Source organism: Balearica regulorum, chromosome 5 (assembly GCF_011004875.1).
Source record: "Balearica regulorum gibbericeps isolate bBalReg1 chromosome 5, bBalReg1.pri, whole genome shotgun sequence".
Taxonomy (NCBI): domain Eukaryota; kingdom Metazoa; phylum Chordata; class Aves; order Gruiformes; family Gruidae; genus Balearica; species Balearica regulorum.
The window spans coordinates 56,441,808-56,457,057 of NC_046188.1; the positions used below are offsets into that span (position 1 = coordinate 56,441,808).

At 35.7% G+C, this 15,250-nt stretch overlaps 2 protein-coding genes across 19 annotated transcripts in view; one reads left to right on the plus strand and one right to left on the minus strand.

Moving 5' to 3' along the window:
- C5H11orf58 (chromosome 5 C11orf58 homolog) overlaps nucleotides 1-15,250 on the minus strand; it is a 321,725-nt gene that overhangs the window by 190,380 nt on the left and 116,095 nt on the right. The window lies entirely within an intron of this gene.
- SOX6 (SRY-box transcription factor 6) overlaps nucleotides 1-15,250 on the plus strand; it is a 373,686-nt gene that overhangs the window by 146,082 nt on the left and 212,354 nt on the right. For all 18 annotated transcript variants that reach the window (XM_075755057.1, XM_075755064.1, XM_075755059.1 and 15 more), the window contains one exon: nucleotides 8,743-8,953. In XM_075755057.1, coding sequence (XP_075611172.1) covers nucleotides 8,743-8,953 — 211 coding nt within the window. The remainder of the gene's footprint in view (nucleotides 1-8,742; nucleotides 8,954-15,250) is intronic.

A 15,250-nucleotide genomic window follows, 5' to 3' on the forward strand; every position in this document is an offset into this window, starting at 1 on the left:
CATATTGAGCACCTGCCAAAAGATAAAATCCAGCACTTTACTACATCTGTGCAAGGACTTTTTGCATTTCTTTTGTACTTTGACAGCTCAAGAAAAAACAGACTTTGGTATCTTTGTTCAGCATAATAAAACTGTGTACATAAAATGTCTTCATGGAGGAAGGAAAGATACTACATATATTTATTTTACTCTTTGAGGCCATGAAAAATCCAGTGACTGAGACTTGCACAGCACCAAGTGTAATATGAATCTCCTAATGTACTGTATCACTGACATTCATATACAGTTTACAACATTCCTGCATGTTTATAAGGATTATCTGTTCTGGGATTCAGCCAATGTTATTGTAATTCACAACAGTTTTATGTGATACCTTTATGTCTCATAAATGTCTTGTTTTTATTTCAATCTTCCAAATGTTTCATCAGTGTTTACCTTAAAGAAATACAAGTACTCTATGCAGCAGGCTGGCTTCCTGCATGCATTCCTCTGCAAATGCTAAAAGGGAAACATAAAGCATGTAATACATGTCATGTAACTGTATACAGAGAAGGATTTCCATGTGCATTTGATATTGCTAAAAACATAAATACAAATTTTATTTTGATATTTACAATAGATCTAGTTATAAGTTGGACAACTAAGACGACCTAATAGGAGGAAGTTGGATAGATACGAAGTGGTCTGGAATATCCAAGCCACGCAAACCTTATTTTATTTGGCAGCTTCTGACAAGCATACGTCGCAAAATATGTGTCTTTATTTACCCAAAAGGTAAACAGTGCTAATCAGCTGCAACTGATCACAATGCATTTTCAGTTTCAGTTTCGTTGAAAATATAAGTCTAAATACTTATTCTGTAAATGGTTGTCCATTACTTTTTCTTTAATAAGACCATTTAACCAAAGTCCAGGGCATAAAGTCTCAATATTGTTGTGATTTATTACCAAACCTAAACACAGGGGGTTAGGACATACGGTATTTGGATAATTAAGGAAATCCTTAGCATCTAGCTCTTACAAAAGCACACATGAGTTTATGTGTATCATTTCTGGGTGAGTTGATTGCCATATAGAAATGATTGGTCATTGTATTTAGGAATTTTGAGGTGATTTTCTCTTCTGCAGTGGAGCAAAATGCCTGTCAACATTTTTCACGGATTTGCTCATTTGTAAAGAGAAGCGTTTAAATCACATAGTTGAAATATTGTAACCTTCTGAAGTCTTTCTACCCAAAAGTTGATGTACCTGGCTTCATTTGGTGTGCTCCAACAACTGAGTGTGAAGGGATTGATGCAACTAAGTGGTCATATTTTACATCAAACAAAAAGTCCCTGCCTATTCCTTCCAAACAGATATCTAGTCTCACAGCGGCCTGTTCATAAGGCCATATTTGTGTCGCATATGCCTGATTATTAGGTCATCTCATTTTTAAACTGTTGATCTAAACTAAAGCTTTTTTCCTCTTTTTTTCCTTAATTTAGCATATTACTTCTTGGCTTAGAACTAGTGCTTACTGTTGTACTGTTTCTTCTTGAGGTTTTTAGATGTGCATAAAAGACGAAATACAAGCCTTTTACAGATTGTATTCAGCCTATACTTTGGCAGTGAAATCAGTGTAAGTTTTATCAGAGTAAATGCTGAGTTAAAGACTTGAGGTTTTATTCCATTACTTGCGATTTGCCCTCCCACTAGCATAATTTGCTGAGACTTTACGAATTATGTTCTCTCAATAGCTCATAGCAGTCATTCTCAAGCCTTGGATTTAAATAAATCTTTCTTAATAAAACTTTTGTTTTTTTTTTTTAATCGGATGAGAATTGGAAATGATCACTTAGATTTTTAATTTCTCTTAATTCTATTTAATTAAATTCCTCAAAATGGGAAACCTTATTTAATGTAGTGATTGGAAATGATTTTGTAAACATTTGCTTTCATTATATGTTAACTCCAGAATAGTTCCAAGTGCCAGCATGCCTCTAGTACTTGGAATCAAAACCACTCTGGATATCCAACTTTCCTGGGGTGTTTACATGTGTCCCATTCAATGCAGAGACAGATAAATATCCCTTTATAACAGAAAAGCCTCATCCACATGGAAATAAGCAATTCAGCTAACACATTTTATGTTAGTAATATTTGGTTTCTACTCCTTCTTGGCCATTCATCCTGTGATTTCAGTTGAACTCTTACAGAAACAGTTTTCTTTCTGGCTATTGAGTAGGATTGCAGTCATCAACTTTCAATCAAAGTTGATGGTAGTTATTCTTAAATTGCTAACTAACACTGTGATCCTGATTTTGTACAACCCACAGTTTCAGTTCCCGAGTTTTCCTCTTTTCTCACCTTCAGAGAGCTTCTCTCTCTCAGGCAGAATCTATCCTCCCTACATGAAACATAAATGCCACCATAAAGGAATTGCAAAGTCTCTTTATTAAAATCCGCAGCCTTGTGCACTCCCTGCTTCTAAGGCTCCCGACTGGAGAATCCAGTTCACCAGATTGTCCTTAACCCTTACAAGGATCCCAAAAAGAGATCTGTCCCAAACCAGATCTCCACTCATGATTGTCCAGTCCCCAAACTGAGATGTTGCTTCTCAGCCCCCAAATGCAGCCCCCATATTTTTTACTTTGGCCATTCAGAGTAAGGAGCAAGAATATTGCATCTTATTTTTAGCCTACAATCTTTCACCGATAGAACTGTCATTTTGTGTGTATTTGCTCTGCTTTGGAAGTGAAAGGGCTTCATAAAAGTTGACACAAGTTGGCTCATGATTCAGTTTGCAGCTATTGCTATAAACATTAGCTTCCCGATATGAAAAATACTGGGTCAACTTTCAGTACCCTTATTTACATCAGTTACAACAGTACTCCCTCATTTATCCTGTTAAAACCAGTGGGACCACTGATGGGAAAATGAACCACTTAAACTGTTAGAATCTAAATACACAAGAAAATACATTTTTTACACTAACTAGAAAATTATGATTATTTGTTCAATCCCTTTTAAACTGAAACTTCTAAAAAAGTGTAAAGTTTTTCCTTCCTTTGTACAGAAGGGGCTCTCTCTCTGAAGAATTTTACCAATGTAACTTGTGAAATTTAGTGAATGTACATTCTAAAAACCATTCCCTCAGAGTAAGAGGCATGCTGAAATATCTATACATATTATCTTAATGGTACAGTTTTAAAGGAATTATTACCAAGTGTGAAGAAAACACCACGTATATAGTTACAAAGAGTCCCCCTCTTTATTTATACAAAGCCGTTGTTTGTAATTCTTCAGAATTGTTAGCAAAACTATACCCGAGCCATTCACAACAACTCTAAAAGGAACGGCCAACAGGCCAATCATTGTTTACACCAGGCAGCCTGGAAAGCTGATGAGACTAAGGACACTGTTGTTGGACCACATATATTTAATCCAAACTTGGGGTTGGTTAAAGTGTGCTGCCCCTCTAACATGAAAAAGGCCAAGGATAGACCTAGGAAAGCTTTTACCATATTGCACTGGAAATGTTAATGCTCTTTTCGCATTGACATGTGAGTAGGGGGTTAGGTAGAGGCTTTAGGGGGTAAATAAAAGTATGATTTCATGCGCAGGCTACCTATCCCCGTATGAGCCATGCATAGTATTTTAGTATTCATGCCTTGCTAATTTCTAGTTTTCTGTCTTTTGTGCATTTATTTGTTTTTCTCCATTTTGTCCACTTTGAAAACTAATCCTTAAATTTTAATGGCTGTATATAGGTATTTAATCTGTTATAATAGGGACATTTTGTCAAAACACTAAGCACAGTGGGTTGAATGATATGCAATAAAATTTTGCCTGTGCTAATGGGCTGGCAAGGAAATGTATACAGGAAAAATGCCCTTTATTTGCCTTGATATTAAAACCCGATGTTTCAAAAGTAAACTCAATTTTGACCCTGCTGAATGGTAAGCAGCTAGAATAGTGGTCCAGGCTGAATTTCTGTCTTCAGCTGCTGCGCAGTAAGATTTTCTGGTTTAGTCATCTCTGCAAATAAATAGCTCTTCGACTTAAAACATCTTTATATCTGACACAGTAAGGCAAAGAAGAAAGCTTAAGATGTAAAATCATCACATGTATTGTTCCTTAAGCAATCAGACTTATGCCTAATTTTGTGTAATAAGCTGTCTTCAAATTTTATTGTCTGCCAATTATTAAGGGCTAGTCTGGAGATGCCACCATTGTGGTGGGCAAAAATCCCTGTGCAATACCCTTGTGTATTCTGGTATGGGCATAAACGATTCTTCTACAATTACCCAGTGTTAGCATGTAAGTGGGAGGATAGTTTTATAAGTCTAGCAAATGTGTGGTGGGATCCTGAGCAATCTGCGCCAGATGCCACTTTGGATCAAACTGAGAAGAAACTCACTTTGCTATGATGTTATCTGTAGTAAGCAATACTTTTACCTAACACAGAATTGTACAAACAGCTTTTTCTTCATTTTCTTCTTTTCTAAGCACTCCATTCTTTTTGGAGGTAAAATATGCTTCAGATGAACATAATATTTTGATACTGACACTTTAGTAATACGTTGCTATTGTTCTATTTCTTGACAGGAAATTGAATTAATCCTAATGTAGTCACAATTAAAATGTATAGAGTTTACTGTGACCGAATTTCATCCATGTTGGATAAAGAAGCGTGCTCTGTGTCAAATCTTTTGTTCATAGACTCAATGTTTGCTATTTATCTTATTATAAGTTATTTTCCTTTTATCCCCCCTCCTTACAGGGAAATCGCCGAAATCACACACCTTTCAAAGGGACTGTCATGTGTTGAAGATACTATTTCAAATCTAGACTTAAAAATGCCATTTGATAGAAATGAATTTTAAACCTGAGAATTCAGGGATGTATCAGTTGTCTAGTGTATTATGTAGCTATTGGATGCATCTGGGCACCAGATTGTGTCCAAATACATTCAGTGGACATTCCTATCAGTCATATTCTCTTGCCCATTTTCTTATTCAGTATTATCAGTTATGCTGAAAAAAGTTGACTTGCATGGAGAATTTTCATCAGTGCTGATGGATTACTCAGCTGGATTTTGTGAAATGAAAACATTTGAGTTGATCTTGGCTAGGCACTTTACTTGTCTTTACCTCTTCTTCCATGCTCTTGGAAAAAGCATGAAAAATGCCTTTAATAGCATCCTTTCTTTCCTCTCTTCAGGTCAAACGAACTAGGGCTTCCTCATTCTGTAAAAGGTGGCTTCATAAAGCATCTAAAGGATAGGATCTCTTTCATTATTGAATCCTCCCATATTCAAAAGAAACAGGTTCTGCTTTCCTAACCATGCATTTATTTTCTCGTTCTATGATAAGAAGTATGGTGGTCCTTTTCCATTCTGAACTCCATATTTTCTAGTGAGAGTACCTTATGCATTAAAGCAAGAGGACCAACAAGCAACTTGTGGAGATGCCTCTTCTCCCAGTCAACATGCATGATCCATTAGTCTCTTTTCCGAGGAGACCTGGGCCATAAGGGTGTATTTCCAGTTACATTAGGAGGGTATCTGCATGCTGCTTGTGAATGCCAATGCAAATTAATTTTTGATAGCCAGGTCTGCATCTGATGTATGTGATATTTGTACTTTTGGTCATGCAGTGGGTGAGGTGCTGGGACATAAACTTGACATGCATTGGTCTGCAAAAGTCTATAAGGTCTACCAAGCGAATTAAAATCCTTCATAAATTTGCTGCAACCTCTATTTATTAGTTTTCAACAAACTGAACTATTTGTAGATTGTGCACAAATTTATCTAGAATCATAGAATGCATGGGAATTGGTTTTGTTTCTTGTAGATAATTGTACATGCAGCTGATTTAGATTTTTCTAGCTATTTTTCTGCTATTATTAGATAAGGTATTTACACTGGACTGGTCTACAGTTTTTCCATTTGCCCATTTAATCCCTTGAATGCCTTTCAGTTTGTGCAGTTCTCCTGCTGAATCCTCAGCCACTCTTTTTAACCATTTCTGATTTCAGAAAACGATAAGTCTCAGAAAGTCATCCTTACCGGGTTTCTTAGAGTGCCAATTCAGATAATACGCTGCAAATGTACGAGCCATTTAGTGACCCCAGTACTACAGCTGTAAGGCCAAACAGAACCAAAAATATTTGGGATACCTTTTATTTTTTAATTTTTATTCTACATTGTAATTACCCACAAAACTGACAATATAAAATACTCTATTAGTTGGACAGATCCTCATTCTTGCAAAGGCTGTCATTCTGCCTCCATTCCATTAATGTACATCATTTGCATGGAGTTCAAACTCGTCTCATCTTCATTATGGACATTGCAGCCTTTTGGGCAAGAAAAAGAAGTGTGGATGTGCTGCCTAACGGAGACAGGACTTGGAGAGTCCTTAGCAGCGAAGGAACATTGTGCTGGACCATGTATGTATCCAGACGAGGGAGAGGATAGGTTATGAGGAGGAAGAACATTCAGTCATTTCTACTTACACCACAGATTAGCCTTATCTTCTTGTTTCCGGCCTAAACAATAGATTTAGTGTTCCTTGCTGAGAGCATGAAAAACCCAGCATTGAGCCTGATGGATATACTTCATGCGCTGTAAGAGGCTGTTGCTTTCTTGAGAACAAAGTCCTTTAAAATTACTGAGTTGCTCTTATACTGTAGCCTTCAAAGGTGAAAATGCCATGTTATATAGTATTAACTCTTTATTGAGGAAACATATTATAGAAATTCAAGTTTTAAATTTGAAAAATATTAGAAGATGCTTTTTTCATCTCCATTGTAACTTAGACTAAGTTTTAAGAAAAATGCAAAGTAGTTTTCAGAAACAATTGAAGATAAGAAAGTCTTCCTTTTCTAAAGGCAACTAAATAAATTCAGCTCTGTACCTGGTCTGTGTAAGCTATTGTTGTCGTTTGTGATGATTGATTCTTTAATGAATATAAATGGATGGAATAAAAATTCTTTAATGTTTGATAGATGAAAAAATGAGGGTAAAGTTTTTGTTCTGTGTCACCTCTCTTTCTGTCTGTGCTTACAAAACCTCTGTATTGACAGGGGTGCTGCTACTGCTGGGATGAGATAGTGTCTTCTAGTTTTCTGTCTTAGTGAATAAATACATTTTCAACATCACTAGCAAATCCTGCTTCCTCCTCCAATGGCAATAATAGTGCTGTGCGGATCGTACACTACTGTGCTTGATGATGACTTGTCACCACCAGGTTCTATGTAGTCCACAGCCCTTAGTTACCACACTTGCTCATTGTTAGTGTCGCTCCTTCTGTCACATTGCACACCTACTTCTTAATCCATTCAAGACTGAAGCAAAGATTTATGTTAACGTTCTCTAGTCTATCTTTCTTCAGACCTTGTTTCACCTGGGACATTTCCCAACACAAGTTTCTTCAGTACTCTGTAGATGGGTATTTTCAGCTCATAGAGTAGTAGGAATATTATTGTTTGTGGGGAACACTATGCATTGGGAGAATGATTTGTGATAGAACTATTAATTCATCTCTTAGTTCTTAAATATATCACCACTATTATTATTACTGTTTTATTTTAAAGAAAGTCTGTTTTATGGCATTGAATACACAAGCTGACATTTCTAGGCATACTGTACACAAAAAAAAACCCTCGATTTTTTTTTTTTTTACCCCAATTTTTAGCACTCCTAGCCTGGTATTATTAAAAATTTAAATAGAATAAGATTTTGGAAAGGGAAGTGTGTGAGAAATTCCCATGGTTGAGTTTTTGAGGGGACATTGAATAATTTGTGCTCTTTTTAGCTGCAAGAGTGAGAGCAGAGATGCAGTGAATGTTGCGTCTATGGTTGGGAGAATGAGGGGTCTGAGCCAGAGAAGTTCACAAAGGGCTTGACTGTTGGGTCATCTCACAAAACTGACAAGAATTGACATTACTCATTGCTTTTTGATGCCTTTTTTTATAGCTTATTGCTCAAATAACTATGTGTTATCTATTGACAAGGGAAATGAACCCTTTTAACTTCTCTTTCTGTGTTTTTGACTATATAATACCTTCTCTGATACATGTAGTCTCAGTACCTATGTATCAGCACACATGACTTGTTCTGCCATAAACTAATTTCCTTGCTCATTCTTGTCTGTGTTAGCCTGGAAAGTAACATCTTCTTTTGTATATTAGCAGCATTATAACCTTCATTCTTTAAGAAAAGGGTTTAATTTAAAGAATGAGCATGGGTAGACATGTACCATAAGCTTTGTTTAATTATGAAGTTGATTCCTTACTCCTCAGTCATTACTGGTCTAAATCTTTTTCTAGTTTTAAAGCTATGTTGTGTTCCATCAACTGAGGATCTATCCAGGAATAATTTGTCCTCACCTGTATTTTCTCTCTCAGTGCTACATTTATTGCCTTTACTTCAGGAACTATGAAAACTGTAAAAGCTTACATTCACTGAAAAAAGTGTTGAAGTGATTTGTTTCTAATGAGGAAAAGCCTTGATGAGGAGTATCTCAAACATGAACTATGAGCATTAGAAGCATGGAGAGGACTGGCCTTAAGGAAAAAAAGAGGCCCTGTCAAGAACTGAAACTGAGAAATTCAAATCATAATGCTTATTTTAGAATCTGGAGGATACATAGGCTCATTAGTATTACAAACTAATAAATGCTTTCAATTTTTACCTGTTTGAGATCCTTCTGATGTAAGAGAATAGCCTATGTTTTCACATTGTATTATTTCTTCACAGGAATCAGAGAGTAATAAGTTATGTTCCCTATATTCCTTCCGAAATACCTCTACCTCACCAAACAAGCCCGATGAAGGAGGTCGTGACCGCAGCGAGCTAATGACCAGTGTTAATTTTGGAACGCCAGAACGCCGCAAAGGAAGCCTTGCAGATGTGGTGGACACACTGAAGCAGAAGAAACTAGAAGAAATGACCAGGACTGAGCAAGAGGGTATGTGTTGGATAAGACCAATACAGTTTCCCCACCCCCAGACCCTTCAATTTTTATGGTATAAAGAATGTGTTGGGTATCAACAGCCAGAAAATTGCATAATTGGCAAAGGCTAGGATAAAGTTATTCACAGGTTACCATGGCAATGGTAGCTTGAGATCCATTAGGGATTTTTAGACAAATATGCCAGTTTTTTAAAACTTTCTAAATTGTGTTGGTTGTCTGTGAGTCAAAGCAAGAATGTTGGTTTAGATGAAAGCTCTTACTTGGAAGGTTACGATGATTTCTTAACTGGTTGTAGAGTTGTGAGGGATATTCTTCACCGGTATTTGTGCTTTTTTCTTTTAAAAGATAAATGTTTATTTTAAACAATAGGAATGAATAAAACATGAGCTGGTTTGTTTTGCCTTAGAAATTCTCATCTTTCATCATCTTAATGACCTAGCATGTGTGGCTAGGAGAATGGGAACCAGTTTTAAGTGTAAAGAGTACCTAGTTCTGACCTATATATCTAGAATTGCAACTGAAAAAAATCAATTTGTTTTACAGTCTGCTCAGATATTGTTACAAGTGTTAGAAGAGAGAGATAAAAATGAGGACAATTTTTCGAACTGTAAGGCAGTTTATGTATTCAGTCCTTCTTCAGATATTTTTATTGACTTTGCTAAGATTTTGGCCTTGAAAGGAACTGAACAGAATTAGAGAATGAGCTCATCAGTATATGTGTGCACATGGTCAGGGTCCACTATGGAAATCTCTCCCCATGTCAAATAGAATGAAGTCTTGGTTGGTTCTGCAATAATACCTTCTAGCTTGTGAACTCATACATGAGTCTGAACCAGGGAAGATGTGAGAGCCTGAAGCTGTGAAATAGATTAACAGGTGTGGAGGCATCTGCGTGGATTCTGTTAGTTAATTTATCAGTGTTTTATGGCATGAAAAATAACCCAGGAAGAATATTTGTAACATAGTAGAATCACAAGGCAGTAGAACTTTGTGATCCCTTTTTTCTTTGAAATATGAATGAGTTCAGAATGATATTACCTCCTCAATTTCATGGTATGGTCACAGTGCACTTCAAATGGTGCAGTTTAGGATCCCTTAGCTCCGTGTAGCAACGTAGATTTCAATTAGAATTTATGCTGATACAATAATATGTTTAAATATGGGATAAAATCATGTAGGGATGGAAGTAGGCTTTCAGATTTCTTGGCATAATTGTTAAATGCCAGCACATAGATAAATGTGTTCTATAGGTGTCCTTTCTGAAGCTGGTGAAACATCTCTAAAGAGAGAATGTCCCAGATTCTTTACTACCATCTGTCTGTTTTCAGCTGTAAAGATCACTCTTTTAAAAATTGCTTTCTTAGATTTCGTGGTTAGACTAGGAAAACTATTTTAAATGTTACTTTGGCAAAGTTGTTTTTTACAGTCAGTAACAGTCGTTCGACACTCCATGCTAATCAAAGGTCTTGGCTCATACTTTGCTGCGGGAGTATACAAGTTGCTGTTGATTATAGTGACACCACAGCTAAGGCTTTTCCAGGAGTATACTGAATGGTGTGCTAATAAAAATGTGCATCAAAAAGTTTAAACATAGGATCTTTCTGTAAGGATTCAAGCGTTTCATAGCTGATTTTTGTATGAATTCTCAAGAATTTTCTGCACTTCCTCTGTATTAGTATACGCTAGTTGATTTGAGAGGTATGTGCACAGCAGAGAAATCCCTTTTACTGAGTCTGAGCCTTCCATGCTGTATGTTCTCACCAGCTGTGAAATAAAGGTCATTTTTGATCTATAAAATAATCTTGCCTTTTATGGACCACATTATACTGGAAAATTATTCTAAAGTCTGCCTGTAAGTTCAAAGGTAATTGACTGTATCTTTGTGTTAAGTTCTTTTCAATCCATCCAGCATTTTTGTAGGGAAAAAAAGGTGACTTCCATTTTACAGAAAATAATTAATGAACATCTGACTGGACCATATAAACTAGCACAGAAAAAATCATTAATAGAAAGATGGGAAAATCTTCAGGAAAATCTTCCTTCTTACACTTAGGAAGTTCAATGATTTTAAATTTCTATGTAGATGAGGAATACCAAAATTCTTATGACAGTTTTGAGTAGCTATTTCAGTATTCAGAGGTTTCTCTGAATTAAAAAGTAAACTCTCCATACTTGTTTGATTGGAATAAAATAACATTGTGAAAATAATTACTATTTTAAGACTGATCTTTGTTGTGACTGTGGGTGCTGCAACTGACTCAGTGCAAGGTTTGTTGGAGAAATGAGATCCGAGATTATGAAAATATTTTTCCATCTTATAGTCTCTTTTAAACAGCCTAATTAATAGCCTAATCACACGTGTGCCATACGTGATGTACTCTAACACCTATCCTTTAAAATAGGTTTCTGTGGAGTTCTTTTCTTAAAATGGTATGCAGCCAATGCTGTTGAGCAGCACTTTGTGTAATAAGTTCTGATCTGTCATAAAATTGCTTAGCCAAATTGAAAAAACAAACAAACAAACAAAAAAAAACCTGCTGTTTTTTTTTAGCAAATACATAACATATTATAATTGCTTTAATGAATGTAATGGGGAAAAGACATGTATTTCTACTGCATACTACTGTGTAAAATCAGTGGGGCTTGAAGTCTTGCATCACTCCTTTGCATAAATTAATAGTACATGTTAGCATCTTTTATAGGGAGGAGCTCCATGACCGTTGATGTAGCTGTGGGAATTGGGCTAACATACGGTCATATGTCATGTTAACTGTAGAGTTAGAAGTGGAATAAAGAACTCAAGAATTCCAGTCATCTGCTCTAACCCCCACACACAAGTACAGCAACAAGTCTCTTTTACTGTTATTATAGTAACTTTCTAGTCCTTCTGTAGGATCTGAATTTGAGTAATATGAGTTGCTGGAGTCAAATACTTTGTGGTATACCTTCAGATATTTGCTGTCTGTTCTGCTCGTACATACTACTTGTGGTGTCCGTTGTACCTCATAACATTGGGAAAGAAATATATACTGAAAGACTTTATCGTGTCTAAATAGATATATTTAATCAGAGTCCTTTGGCTTCTGAAAATAAGTTGCCTAATGAGAATTTCATCTGAGCAGCTGTGACTGAGGAGGTCAACAGGCATTGCCTAAGAGAATATGGCCCAGCTGGTTAAATCTGGTTGTTGTAGTGATTTAAATGGTCAAGTGCTGCTTGTAATCCAGGACCGTCTGTTTGTAAAGGAAAGAGTGAGTGCTTCAGCATAATGTACAGCTGTTTTAATCTCTCTTTAATAATAGTGCTTCAGCCAGTGTCATGTCTTGTGTGTAATACTGGGAACATGAGCGCCTCATACAGGACTGAATATACCTTAGGTATATTTTTAGCATTATTTGTAGTTTGAACAAAGATTACCAACATCACAGGATAAACAGCATTTTTTGACTTTCGTGGTCCAGTATTTGCATACTTTGTACGTTAAGGCATTCCTGTGTTTTAATTTGTAATTATTTGGAAATGAGAAAATTGATGAGAAAATTGTAACTTGGAAAAAAACAAAAGAATGCTACAAATATTTAGAGTTAATTTGAGTATGTAAAGACTTTGCTGACATGTGTTCTCATAAGACGGAAGAGGTCAGAAATGAACAGGTGTCTAATTTAATCAACAACTCTGGACTCTAGGGCCTCTTGGATAACTTCAATATATTCATCATCTTAGTTTTTGTATGAGCAGAAGGATTGTTTTACTGGTTTTTTTCTTTGGAAGTATCTACCATTACAATCAAGTTTTAAATCTCTTTACGGCTCAAATGAAGAGTTTATGTTAGATAGTATGTCCAGACTGCTTCTTTCCCTTTCTATTCCCCTTCAGTAAAAGACTTTTCTTTCAGAATATTGCTTATATTACTTTTGTGAGACAGATTTACATCGCCTGGGTTGCCTGAATTCTAGGCTGAGAATTGGCTTCCAGACAACTATCCTACTGTACTTCATCATAAGCCTCTACAAGCAATAATTAGTAGTACACATCTTGTCTGTAGCTAGGAGAGCAGATTTCCCCCTTTCAGATCTGGAATGCTAGGTTGGCAGGTCAGCTGGCACTTCTGAGCTGGAAACTGGGCATGTCATTTCTGCTAAGTGCTAAGCCCTCATTACTCAGGGCCTGGATTCCTAATTCACTTTTGACCTTGATTCTGAGCGATGTATACAGTATCATTTTTCAACCAAGCTCAGTTCAGAATTCTAGCACAAGCTTTTTATAAACTGCTTCCCATTCTTGTTTCCTCCTTGAGGACCATAGTTGAACTTTCAGAGATCAAAGATTTTTACGTATGCATGTTGGAATAATGAACATCTATATAAAGAGTAGTATATTCATAAATTTCCATCTATTCTCTGTCATGTGCACCTGTTTTTACTCTCTCTCTATGGGTGGATATGGGTAACTCATAGTGATATATGATACGTCTAAAGATATCTAAATTAAAAATTAAGGATTCACATGTATTATTCATTTTATATGCAATAGTGAAAATCTTACTACACTACTCAGTAGTGGGGTTTTTTTCTGATTTGGTGGGGGTTTTTTGTTTTTTTTTTTTTTCCTTCTCCAGCTTCATTAGTTAATAATAATTGAAGGCTTTCTTTTATATTGACTTAAAATAGATTAACACTTCCCCTATAAAATTTTCTATAATGCCAGTAAGGACAGTATACTCAAATATGTACATATTTCCTATTGACTTCAGTGGGAAATAAAGAAACTTAAAGTTTCATGTACTGTGCTTTATAACTGAATACTGGTAAACCATTTTTGTTGTAATTTTATGCAGGTTTTTCTGTTGGGTTTTTTGGGTTGTTTTTGTTATTGTTGTTGGTGTGTTTTTCTTTTTTTAAATGGGATCTGTGTGTGCTATATCATAGTAAATGAATGGAGAGTTTCAGTTTTGTTTTCTTTGTTTTAAACCTGCCACAGCTGAGAACCGAGTTCAGGCATATACACTTGTTTTCTGGTATAGTTCTAAGCACAACCTTTGAGGACATTACATGTCAGGAGTTCTCTTTTGTGGATCAGGTCTAGAAGTGAACTACTGACCATCTGTGGTTAAAGAATATTTTTGAATGTTTTTCAAAAGTTTTACTGAGATTTAATTCAAGTTATCTGTCTTGTGGTCTGCTCTATACCCATACTTTCCACTGATGAAGGCATGATCCGTGTTGTCCTAATACACCTGGCAGTTACAGACCCCTGTTCTTTATTCTTCAGTTTTCTTGGCTACAGATATTTTGTTCTGTTTTAAGGGTTTAAAAATGTTACTGGGATTTGATATTAGGATTATCTAAACTAATTGTTAAAAATGAATTCATACTACCGTTCTATTTTATGTGATAGCTATGGAATTCGTAAATGGTAACTGGGGTTCCTCTCAGCTAGAAACAAGCCCTCTGGGTGTGAAAAAGCCTACCTTCTTCAAAATCCTTTCATCATCTTTGAAAAACCTTGCCACATCTGCTAAGTACCCCCCTCATCTTGTCTTCCTTTCCTTCTTCTTAAAAACAATTTTTGGTAAGCAAATTCGGAATCAGTTATGTATATAGTTAATTTAATACATATCTTTGACTTGCTTTTTGTTAGAAGCCATATATGGCAGCATCTAGGCTGAGGAATTTTTCTGCTAAGCTCCAAAAATGCTTCCAAAATAAAAACACAAAAGCCCAAAGTCCACTGAATAAATAGATGACTCAAATCAAATTAGAGGAACCACTGTTTTCTTTAATTACTTACCTCTTTACCATATAATTAAATGCAACTCACCGTCTCTTTTTTTTTTTTTGTCCAATGATCTTGGTAAAATCACATTGGTCACTCCTGTTTCTTGCAATTTATGTTGTTGGTTTAGAACAATATGTTCTTCTATTTAGAGAGGATCATAAAATTTCTAAGAATTCACTTGTTGAAGTGTACAATGAATTCCTATGTCTTAATGTGTTAAAGTAATTTAGAACTTTTTAAGAACATTAGCACAAAGAAAGTGGTTTCTAGGGTTATTTTCCTGGTAACTAAAAGAAGATTCAGCCTAGTTTCTTTCTATCAAAAATTCATTCTTGTTGGAAGCAGAAAAAACTTTAATGAACTTGTTTTATTGACATTTAGAATGCAACATATATCTAGGTAAATATTTTTTTTTGCAAAGGTGGACCCAGCCTGTGTAACCATACTGTATCTGGTCATTAATAATTTGTCTCATATTTTTATTTATCCTTCTAGGTATATGAGAACTTATGC